The sequence below is a fragment of the Entelurus aequoreus genome, linkage group LG10 (assembly GCF_033978785.1).
Source record: "Entelurus aequoreus isolate RoL-2023_Sb linkage group LG10, RoL_Eaeq_v1.1, whole genome shotgun sequence".
Classification (NCBI taxonomy): domain Eukaryota; kingdom Metazoa; phylum Chordata; class Actinopteri; order Syngnathiformes; family Syngnathidae; genus Entelurus; species Entelurus aequoreus.
In genome coordinates, this window is record NC_084740.1 from 10,388,498 (window position 1) to 10,400,882 (window position 12,385).

At 39.1% G+C, this 12,385-nt stretch overlaps 1 protein-coding gene across 1 annotated transcript; it reads left to right on the top strand.

Annotated features, from left to right (window-relative positions):
- Nucleotides 1–805: 805 nt before the first annotated feature.
- LOC133658232 (dehydrogenase/reductase SDR family member 11-like) lies at nt 806–12,214 on the top strand. The gene is made up of 7 exons (XM_062060027.1): nt 806–1,097; nt 8,723–8,932; nt 8,995–9,089; nt 10,060–10,189; nt 11,650–11,733; nt 11,807–11,872; nt 11,996–12,214. Exons 1-7 carry the CDS (start codon nt 966–968, stop codon nt 12,035–12,037), a joined length of 759 nt encoding a protein of 252 aa, XP_061916011.1. The 5' UTR covers nt 806–965; the 3' UTR covers nt 12,038–12,214.
- Nucleotides 12,215–12,385: the final 171 nt, after the last annotated feature.

Genomic DNA, 12,385 nt, shown 5'->3' on the forward strand with positions numbered 1-12,385 from the left:
AAAGTACGTGCTGGCACCGTAGATTTCTCTGCTTGGCTGATGCAACTTCTGGTCAATAAAGTTTGATTCAAAATACACACTTCTCAAAGATGTAGTAACTGCCCTGACCACATGACGGCGACAAATACACATGTAGTAATGTTAATTAAATGACAAGCAATAAGCACAACACACTTCAACAACAAGAGTTTACAACTTTTAGTTGTAACAGAACAATGGCACTACTTTGTGGAATGTTTACAACAACAAAAAAACAAAATTATAGACGATATTGTGAATACATTTATTTAGACTTTATAGACTTCCTTTTTATTGTCATTCAAATTTGAACTTTACAGTACAGATAAGAACGACATTTCGTTGCATTAGCTCATGGTAGTGCAGGATAAAAAAGCCATAAGGTGCATATATAAATAAATAAATAGATTACTGTACAGATAAATATATTGCACTTTTTCATATGCATCCACGTTTATGGATGGATGTTATATTGTATTTTTTATTCCAGCGAGTTAATCCATTTTGGGGGGAATTTAGGGGATAATTATGATGCGTTCAAGAGTCTTACAGCCTGAGGGAAGAAGCTGTTACAGAACCTGGAGGATCTGCTTCGATTCTGCTTTCTGCTGCTTTCCACAATTTGTGTAATATTTGCGTCAATATAAATTACTCCGACCCACATCTTGTCTTATGACTGCTATCAATTGTGTCCTTGATAAAACATTTAAAAACAAAATTTATAATACCGGGTTTTTCAATGGCTCCTAAAGATCCGCCTCCCTTCAATGGAATGTAATTACTTTGGTCGAGTGCTCAGCCGTTTCGACAATGATTAAAGAGGAAATGGGCGCGTCTGTGTTTATATGTGGGCTCTCTGATAAGTGGCCCAGTTCTGCCAGGAATTTTCCAAAAAACAGATAGTAGCATTCCTTGTAAAAAAAAAATTAAAAAAAATTAAAGAAGTGATGGAACGTTGGAGGGGCAGAGTTGCTCTCGTCACCGGAGCCTCGGTTGGAATCGGGGCGGCCATTGCTAAAGAGTTGGTCAAATTCGGTATGACAGTGGTGGGCTGTGCGAGGGACTTTGAGAAATTAAAGGTTTGTACGGACGTCTTTTCTTTACAACTCTCAAATTATTATGCCAAAAGATATTTGGTAATATATGTGTCGCTTTTAAGAGATAACGAAGTTGTAAAAGAAACTATTTGATTATTTGCAAACAAAACAAGAAAACAAGAACACCACCAAGGTGGTGTTCTTGTTTTAATTGTTGCTTAAAAAACATTTTCTGTAAAGAAGTTGAATAGAAAAGAATAGAAAGTACTTTATTGATCCCGGGGGGAAATTCAGCACCACAGTTCGCTCACAATAGACAATAAACACTTAGGTATTTTTACATGTGAATTGCAAAGAGCACCTTTAAGTTGTTGACCTTCCAATTTCAATGGTAACAATACCACAGTACTGAAAATTATGTTTACTGCGTTTAAAAGGCTTATTATATTTTATAATTACATGTGTGCATCATTTGGCCACAGTTAATGTACATTTTTCAACTATTTAACAATATCATTAAGTGCTTACAATTTTCTGTAGAGGGACAATTGTCTGCTCTAACGATCTGCACTAGGACATGGGCATTAACTTCGTTTTAAGTTAAAAAGGCATTAAAAAGCCTTAGATTGGATTTGTGGATACCTGCAGAAACCCTGGGTGGTTGGCTAAATTAATGCTTCGGTTTAGTTCAGTTTAATCATTAATAACACATTTAAAACCAGCTTTGGCCAAATTGCAGTACAGACATAAGATACAATTTAAAATAATAGTGCAAAGCAGTGTGGACCCCGACTTAAACAAGTTGAAAAACTTATTCGGGTGTTACCATTTAGTGGTCAATTGTACGGAATATGTACTGTACTGTGCAATCTACTAATAAAAGTTTCAATCAATCAATCAAAGTGTCACATGTACATTTTAACACAGCAGGATGAATAAAATACTACCATTGCAAGTATACCTTAAATAAGTGCAAAAATGTATTATACTCTCTCTCTCTATGTCCACTACTTGCTGTACATATCCTACCAAGTCAGACCTACACTGTTTCAATGTCCATTTCTCTGATGATGCAATTGTTGATGACTGAAGTGATGATAACAACCAAGCCTAACACCCCCCCCCCCCCCCCCCCCCATCCCACACCCCGGGTTGTATATAATGTAAATAATTCAATGTATATACTCTGATGATGATTATCTTGTGTGATGACTGTATTATGATGATAGTATATATCTGATAGTCAGTGACATGCTTTGAGGTTCATGGCTGGTGAGGCACTGACTTCATCACAGTCAGATTTACAAACATATGAACCCTAGATAGATGTAAGCACAGGTTATCACTTGCAGGGCATTACTGCCTGACGCACTTCCGACAGTGCCATGTGGTGCTGGCTGCAGGGTCATCAGCCGGGAGCCACCCTTCACGGATGTTTCGCTCCTTTAATCCCGGAACATCTCTGGGTGGTGGAGCAGCGACAGGGACGTCTCCCTGCCGCCCCCTGCAGCCAGCTAGAAGATCCATACTGTACCCACATTCTAACCCCGGTGTTATTGCTGTTGTGTATATGGAATGAGTCCCAAGGGACTATGCATGGCAGGGACGTCCATCTCCCTGAGTCTAGCGTGGGCCTGACCGCATACCATAACATGGCAGCAGGGAAGCCTCCCTACTAACCCCTGTCTACGCGCCTTGCTTTCCCCACGCCTTGTCATTTCTTCTGAGCCACAACCAGAAGCTCCCTTGTTCTGCCTCCTCTGCCAGGGATTTGAGGGCCTTCTTTAGATTGGAGCCTTTGATCCCGAGGGACTTTAGGAGCCACTGGGTGGACGCTCCAGTGTAGCCTCTACAGCCAACTTCTACCGGATAGGTAAAGAGTAGCTTATTTACCATTTGATTGGCAGCAGTTAACGGGTTGTGTCCTTCGTCGCGCCGTCGATCGCTGGAACGCAGGTGAGCACGGGTGTTGATGAGCAGATGAGGGCTGGCGTAGGTGGAGCGCTAATGTTTTTATCATAGCTCTGACGAGGTCCCGTAGCTAAGTTAGCTTCAATGCCGTCGTTAGCAACAGCATTGCTAGGCTTCGACAGGCGGCACAGCATTAACCGTGTGGTTACAGGTCCAGTGTTTGGTTCGGTGTCTCCTGATAGTAGTATTGTTGATCTTCTGTCTATCCTTCCAGTCAGGGGCTTATTTCTTTTGTTTCTATCTGCATTTATGCCCGATGCTATCACGTTAGCTCCGTAGCTAAAGTGCTTCACCGATGTATTGTCGTGGAGATAAAAGTCACTGTGAATGTCCATTTCGTGTTCTCGACTCTCATTTTCAAGAGGATATAGTATCCGTGGTGGTTTAAAATACAAATCCGTGATCCACAATAGAAACAGGAGAAAGTGTGGAATCCAATGAACCCTTTTACCTAAGTTACGTTCAGAGCGAAAAAAGATACGTCCTGCACTGCACTCTAGTCCTTCAGTCTCATGTTCCTCGTCCACGAATCTTTCATCCTCGCTCAAATTAATGGGGTAATCGTCGCTTTCTTGGTCCGAATCGCTCTCGCTGCTGGTGTAAACAATGGGGAAATGTGAGGAGCCCTTCAACCTGCGACGTCACGCTACTTCCGGTACAGGCAAGGCTTTTTTTTATCAGCGACCAAAAGTTGCGAACTTTATCATCGATGTTCTCTACTAAATCCTTTCAGCAAAAATATGGCAATATCGCAAAATGATCAAGTATGACACATAGAATGGATCTGCTATCCCCGTTTAAATAAAAAAAATTCATTTCAGTAGGCCTTTAACTTTACACATACCGTACAAACTGTAGTACACAAAAAATGACATTTAATAAAAAAAACGTTATTATGGTCTTACCTTTACTTATAAATGAAGTCCATGCGCCGCTGTTGTGCTTGATAATGCACCCCCGCCGTAGAATGCACCCCCTGATGGGAGTGTTATATCAACTAAAGCCCACACTTAAACTTTCCACGTGCAAAATTGAATCTATTTAAAAAAGTTATTTAATAAGAAGCCAAAAAGTGCAAAAACAATAATGTTCGTGTTGGAGGAGTTGTGAATGACTGAAATATGAAATCCGTGCTGCAGTCTGCAGCTGTACCTAATGTTGTGGCCCAGCAGTCATTCACAACTCCTCCAACACGAACATTATTGTTTTTGCGCTTTTTGGCTTCTTATTAAATAACTTTTTTAAATAGATTCAATCTTGCACATGGAAAGTTTAAGTGTGGGCTTTAGTTGATATAACACTCCCGTCAGGGGGTGCATTCTACGGCGGGGGTGCATTATACGGCACAACACCACCAGGAGGCGGGATTACTGCGAGCCTCAGCCAGTGCATCTTTGCAGCCGTTTTATGATTGCTCAGCGCAAGAAACACGTTACACACATACAGTTGTTGACAAAATACACTGTACATTATATACCTCAGCTAACTAAACTATGGAAATGTATAATATAATTCATATAGCAATACGGTCTCACTGCACAGCAGGCCAGCAGTTAGCCGAGTCATTGCGCAATCCATGTGAGGCTCAACTGAGTGACGTGCCTCAACTGGCTGCTGATCACAGCAAGTCTCTTCTCAGTATTTGAACGGCAAATGTGAAAATTCAGCGATTTTGAGTAAAAATAATCTAAAACTGGTGAAGTTAAATGGAAAATAACTTTATAGTATAATCACTGGATACATATAACAATTTAAATTATTTTTTTTCCTTTTACATTTTTTTTCTTTCCATGATGGCACGTGAGGCCCCGCCTCACCTGCCTCTCCTGACTGCACGTCACTGCTGATAGTATATATCTGTATCATGAATCAATTTAAGTGGACCCCGACTTAAACAAGTTGAAAAACCTATTCGGGTGTTACCATTTAGTGGTCAATTGTACGGAATATGTACTTCACTGTGCAATCTACTAATAAAAGTCTCAATCAATCAATCAAATACATAGAAAATACTAAAATGTAATAAATAAATACAATGTATAAAACAAGAACAAAACAACCAAGAATATTCTGCCTAAATGGATTTGATTTGGAAGATATATTTTCATATTTTTTAATTTTCAAAACCAATGCAATAGACAGTATTGATTGAATGTCAGCTTTGTATTTTTAGTACATGTCAACTATTCAACTTGTTCTTGTTAGATTAAACCTCTTAGTTCTTCTATTCAACTGTTTAAAATGTTTTTTAAGTGATATTATTTTTAGAAAAAATTATCTGTGAGCCAGAGTTTGGAGACCCCTGTGCTGGTAGTAACAGTTCAAAGTTTAACAGTCAATCATAATTTGACGAATGCTCACTTGCTCAAGCCCCCAAAGACACTTTCCTCAATAGTGGCCATATTTTTCAACCAGTCATGCTCAAATGTCAGTCTTATAAAGGCACGTACCAACACACATAAACACCCTAAGGCAGGGCTATTCAACTACATAATGAAGAGAGTAGCAGTTTCAAGAGCCCAAGGTCTCAGGGCCCGGACATCAACATTTGGATGTTACTTATAAAGTGCCTCCGCAGGTTATATTCCTTTCCGACTGCGTTTACTTATTTACAAAGTAACCCCATCAGCTTTTAGACTGCACTGTCTATAAATTCATTATTCTGCCCTCGCTACTCATTTCCAGCGTGTGCAGCTAGACCGGGGGTCAGCAACTCGCGGCTCTAGAGCCACATGCAGCTCTTTAGTGGTGCCCTGGTGCCTTCATGGAGCTTTTTCACAAATGCATGGAAATGGAAAAAAGAATGGGGTGAAAGATCTGTTTTTTGTTGTAATATGGTTTCTGTAGGAGGACAAACATGACACAAACCTTCCTAATTGTTACAAAGCCCGCTGTTTAACATGTTTGTGTTTATGCTTCACTGATGAGAGTATTTGGCGAGCGCCGTTTTGTCCTACTAATTTCAGCGGCCCTTGAACTCACCGTTGGGTGGACTGTGACTGACCAGTTTGTTTACATGTATAACTTTCTCCGACACTGCCACAGAAAGAAGTGTTTTATGCCACTCCTTGTCACATGTTTTCCACCAAACGTTTTATACTGTGTGTGAATGCACAAAAGTGAGCTTTGTTGACGTTATTGACTTGTTGGGGTGCTAATCAGGCATATTTGGTCACTGCATGACTGCAAGCTAATCAATGCTAACATGCTATTTAGGCTAGCTGTATGTACATATTGCATCATTATGCCCTGATTGTATGTGTATTTGAGCTAATTTAATTTCCTTTACTTATGTCCTCTGTTTATTTAATTTATATTTGCATGTCTCATGACACATCCATATGTAATATTGGCTGCATTTCTGATAGTTGTTTGTGAGCCATGTTGTTCCAGACCACAGCAAACTTTACCCAGCTTGCAAAGATTGTAATAAATCCATTAGAAGAAAACGTTTCCTTTAACTAGGACACACACTTCTATACCTATGGCCATTCTAAGACAGTAATTTCCAGGAGTTATCTCAACCTCTGAAAAGTTTTACACATGTTTTCCAATGTTGTAAAAATGTGTAGAATAAATATTATATTTCAACATTTCTGTCAATGAATATTTGCATCAGCCTGCGACACATAGTCATTTTGATAGTAGGCTAATACAACTAATTAGCTACTTACATCATGTGTTGTCTTCATTATAACACTTATATAAGACTTAAAGTAATTTTGATAGTAGGCTAATATAGCTAATATAGACACTTATATCATGTGTTGCCATCATTATAACACTTATATAAGTCTTTTAATTTTTTGCGGCTCCAGACCGATTAATTTTTTGTATTTGTGGTCCAATATGGCTCTTTCAACATTTTGGGTTGCCGACCCCTGAGCTAGACAGATAGTTAGCAAGTTTAGTTGATGATTGACGTTCCTTCTTTTGAATTATTTTTCTTCCTCAGTTTTATTTCTTTACATTTCTTCCTTTATCTAAGTTTGTAAGACTGATAATATAAACATTACAAAAGTATGACGTCCTTTGTGTATGTTACATAAAGAAAATAGAAGGGTTAGTGTTAACTAGGGGTGTAACGGTACGTGTATTTGTATTGAACCGTTTCGGTACGGGATGGTTCGGTTCGGAGGTGTACCGAACGAGTTTCCACACAAACATATTAAGTAGCCGCCTAAGCTAAAGTCTTAACAAGCTGCTCCGCTTCGTTCTGCCTGTCTCTGTCAGTACTCTACACAGCACCCAGCATTGTCCCACCCACACAACCATCTGATTGGTTACACACAAAGCGGTAACAGCCAATCAGCAGTCCGTATTCAGAGCGCATGGAGTCAGAGCGCCAGCGTCGTCATGAGCAGGTAGGTGTTTAGCAGGTAAGCATCAGGCAGCGGACTCTCCCCAAATGATAATAAACACCTCCCAGTCAACTACTAGTAACATCACTATGAGCCCGTTGACGTTCTAGAAACGTAAACGGCAGCTCAGCTCGCTCGCAGTCCTGGCTTGAGGTGAAGGCTAATTAGCTTTTAGCGTAACGTTAGCTCATTTTGCGGTGTGTGTGTGTGTGTGTGTTACGGAGAGCAAAGCCCTGTCTGTCTGTTATTTCACTTTACCTTTTTCTGTGTTGATTGAGCTATGTTGAAGCAGCAAAAAAGGACATTATGTTAAATGAAGAGTTTATGTCTCTGATAGTTGATATAATAATGTAACTGCATCATAAAGCCTACATGAACTCCATGGTGTTCAGGGATGAATAGTCTCTCCTATTGCTATTGTACTATTTTTTCAGCTATAGTTACATTAATCATTAGTAATGGAGCAGCCTAGTTTTGAATAACATTTACATAGTAAAAATCAACTACAGGCTTCCCAAATGCTGTAATAAATTAAGCATGATGAGTTGACTTGAAACTGTTTAATGTTGCACTTTTTATATGTAGAAGAAAAGTTTTGTCATTTTATTTAATCTGAGCAACAACTTGAGGCAGTTTAATGTTGATTAACGTGGGCAGAATTATAAGTGTTCCCAATGTTAAAAGGATAAAGCCATTGTTTACAAATTTGGTAAATAAATAACCAAAAAATTTATATTTTGTTGTTTTCTTACTGTACCTAAAATGAACCAAACCGTGACCTCTAAACCGAGGTACGTACCAAACTGAAATTTGTGTGTACCGTTACACCCCTAGTGTTAACACACACAGCAAACATTGCACACAAGTGGTTTTAAAACAATTAAATCCAAGGTGTTTAATTACTTAACCAGTATATGTATTTAACCAGTTTTGATCGCCAGAGTTAAACAGCCAAAAAAACACTAACACGAATACAAAATACATCAAAGTCAGCAATTTCTTTACGTTCATACTTTGCTGTCCAGTCGCTGTTAAAGTCCGATTTTCTCGATTTATTTAGATTTTTTTTTAGGGTCCCTAGTGCCATCTTCTTCTACTCACCCACTGCTGCTTCATTGTGACACATATGCTTTGCTGTTGCAACCCTAGCTTGAATGGTTTCATCAAACCTCTCTGGGTGATGTTTGGCGGGCCGGATGTTGATTAGACCTGCCCTAAGGTGTTTCGTAGAGCGCATTGAGCTGTGTGACACATTTTGGGTCAATCCAATTCACGTTGTGTATTTGTCAGGGACATATCTTCCGCTCTCTGACATCTAGCCTGTTTGTCAAACAGGCCGTGGCAGCCGAGTGTCGCAGTGAAGGCCACAGTGGCGTTCTGGTGCCGTTCAAGTGCGACCTGACCAGCGAGGAGGAGATTGCTTCCATGTTCTCGGCTATCAAAGCCCAGCATGAGGGTGTGGATGTGTGCATCAACAACGCAGGCACAGTTCATCCTGAACCCCTGCTGAGTGGCAGAACCACCGGCTGGAAGAACATGTTGGACGTAGGTTCAAACCAGGACGCAAAGCATGGTGTGATTTATGACTGATGATATTGTATCTGCAGGTGAACGTCCTCGCCTTGTCCATTTGCTCAAAAGAGGCTTATCAGTCCATGAAGGACAGAAATGTTGACGACGGGCATATTATCAACATAAACGGGTACTAGCATGCTCCAATAATGAACCTTCAAAACTTATGTTTCCAGGACATTGTTTTTAAAAATGTATAAGATATTTTATAAAAATGTTTTTTTTTTTCCTTTTATTTAAATTATTTTAAAAAATTATTATTTACTTGGTTACTTTTTGTTATATATCAGTACAGTTAAGATGGATAGATAAAAAATGTTTTCCCTTTGAATATTTTTTCCAAATTTAATTGTACCGTATTTTTCGGAGTATAAGTCGCTCCGGAGTATAAGTCGCACCGGCCGAAAATGCATAATAAAGAAGGAAAAAAACCATTAAGTCGAACTGGAGTATAAGTCTAATTTTTTGGGGAAATTTATTTGATAAAACACAACAACAAGAATAGACATTTGAAAGGCAATTTAAAATAAAGAATAGTGAACAACAGGCTGAATAAGTGTACGTTATATGAGGCATAAATAACCAACTGAGAACGTGCCTGGTATGTTAACGTAACATATTATGGTAAGAGTCACTCAAATAACTATAACATATAGAACATGCTATACGTTTACCAAACAATCTGTCACTCCTAATCGCTAAATCCCATGAAATCTTATACGTCTAGTCTCTTATGTGAATGAGCTAAATAATATTATTTGATATTTTACGGTAATGTGTTAGTAAATTCACACACAAGTCGCTCCTGAGTATAAGTCGCACCCCCGGCCAAACTTTTTGTTATATATCAGTATCGTTAATGGATAGATAAAAAATGTTTTCCCTTTGATTTGAATATTTTTTCCAAATGTAATTGTACTTTAAATAGAAAGGTATAATGAAATATAATATATTTTTAATAATGTATTCAGAAAAAAAAATATAAAACTTTATAAAACATTTTATTGAACGTTAATTCACTCCTTTGACGTGACGTGCAGTTGCCTGTGTGTTTTGTAATTACAATACTGTTTTTATTCATTGTTATGTGTGTGTTGCAGCATGTCCGGTCATCATATTCTCAGCAATCCCGATTTGCACTTCTACTGCGCCACCAAGTTTGCAGTGACGGCGCTGACGGAGGCTCTGAGGCGTGAGCTGCGTGAGGCCAACTCCCACATCCGTACCTCGGTAGGACGCAGTCACCCACACTTTATTGTCCGCCGTTGTTCCCCTGTCTCTTTGCAACGGGTCACATGACTAAACTCGCGTAGGCAAACACTTACGGGTTAGGTAGGAATACAGTGCATCCGAAAAGTATTCACAGCTCCTCACTTTCCCCATATTTTGTTATGTTACAGCCTTATTCCAAAATGCAATAAATAAATGTTTGTCCTCAAAATTCTACACACAATACCCCATAATGACAATGTCAACAAAAAAAAATTCTTAAATAGCAAATTTATTTTAAAAAAAAAAGGAAATTAAAAATCACATGTACAAAGGTTTTCACAGTCTTTGCGCAACACTTTGTTGATGCACCTTTGGCAGCATTTACAGCCTCTAGTCCATTTCTCTTAGCAGCACTTCTCAAGCTCCATCAGATTGGATGGGAAGTGTTGATTTCTGTCCAGGATGTCTCTGTACATTGCTGCATTCATCTTAGTCTAGTCAGGGAGGTGACCAAGAACCCGATGAGCCTTGCAGAAAAACAACCATCTCTGCAACAATCCACCAATCAGGCCTGTATGGTATAGGGACCAGACGGAAGACATTTCTTAATAAAAAAGTTATACAAAATGCACCTGAAAGACTCTCAGACCATGAAAAACAAAATGATCTTGTCTGAAACCAGGCACCGCTCATCACCAGGCCAATACCATCCCTACAGTGAAGCATGATGGTGGCAGTATCATGCTCTGGGGATGTTTTTAGCGCCAGGAACTAGTTAGGATAGAGGGAAAGATGAATGCAGCAATGTACCGAGACATCCTGGATGAAAACCAACGCTTCCCATCCAATCTGATGGAGCTTGAGAGGTTCTTCAAAGAGGAATGGGCAAAACTGCCCAAAGATAGATGTGCCAAGTTTATGGCATTGTATTCAAAAATACTTGAGGCTGTAATTGCTGCCAAAGGTGCATCAATAAAGCATTGCGCAAAGGCTGTAAATACTTAGGTACATGTGATTTTTTTGTTTTTTATATTTAATTAATTTGCAAAGTAAAAAAACATTGTCATTTTGGGTTATTGTATGTAGAATTTTGAGGACAAAATAAAAACGTATTCATTTTGGAATAAGTTTGCAACACAACAAAATGTGAGAAAAGTGAATACTTTCTGGATGCACTCTAAATGTCCCAATAGTGCTGATCGTACAAAATGTACTTTCTTAATTACTTGCATGAATGTATTGTGGAGTGAGAGACTTGATGGATTATTTTAGGTCTTTCTATTAATTTTTAGCACAATGAGGACTCTGATATTGATGATAGTATTTTTTATTTTTTTATGAAAAAAACAGTGTTATTTCTTTAAAACGTGCGCACGAGGCAATTAACTTGTGGTGTTTGCCCATTGGAAGAAAGAAAAATCAAATGTTTGCAGAGTCAGCATCATTCAGTGAATATAAGGCATTCCTTGGCTTTGCAGTGCATTTCCCCTGGCCGTGTCGAGACTGAATTTGTTCTTCGCCTCTACAGTGGCGACACTGAAAAAACGTCCGGCAAATACAAGGTACCGCTACCGTAATTGTGATAGGAATTATTACTATCAAGACAGTTCGACACAGTCCTCCCTGCTCTTTCAGCCGCTGGACACCAAAGATGTTGCTGATGCTGTCACTTACGTCCTCAGTGCCCCTCCGCATGTGCAGGTGTGCCTGTGTGTCTCCGTACATGTGTGTGTCTTTGTTGTATCGTGTGTGTTCAACCCTTGCTCCTGCACAGGTGAATATGTCAGCCATTGAAGCAGATATATCCGTTCTTTTTTTTGCTAGGTTGGTGATGTCCAGATGAGACCCGTGGAGCAGTCATTGTAGAAGCAATTCTAAAACTAATGTTGCTAACGCTCTCTTATCATGCGTTTTTTTCTTGCTATCTTTTGTAAAGGATGGTTGCACTCTGAAAGGTACACCTAGTCATCGTTAATCATCTACAATACATTTGGTACAGCATAAAATTTACAATTATACAAAAAAAGAATAAGCAATAAAACGATCAGTGAGTGTCAGCACATAATGTTGCCTTCAATGTCTGTAGTTGTTCTCTCTCTGAGATTTCAATCAGTTTTTCCAATAAGAACTCAATACATCTTTGATTTAGATGAAGCACTTCCCTCTGCTGAGGCTGTACAGGAAAGGCCACATTGCATATATTTTATCAATGGT

What these genes read in the sequence shown, in the direction of transcription:
- LOC133658232 (XM_062060027.1), top strand. Translation starts at nt 966, where the DNA reads ATGGAACGTTGGAGGGGCAGAGTTGCTCTCGTCACCGGAGCCTCGGTT. An exon ending in ACTCCCACATCCGTACCTCG is followed by an intron (nt 10,190 to 11,649) that starts GTAGGACGCAGT and finishes TTGGCTTTGCAG; the next exon opens with TGCATTTCCCCTGGCCGTGT. An exon ending in GTGCCCCTCCGCATGTGCAG is followed by an intron (nt 11,873 to 11,995) that starts GTGTGCCTGTGT and finishes TTTTTTTGCTAG; the next exon opens with GTTGGTGATGTCCAGATGAG.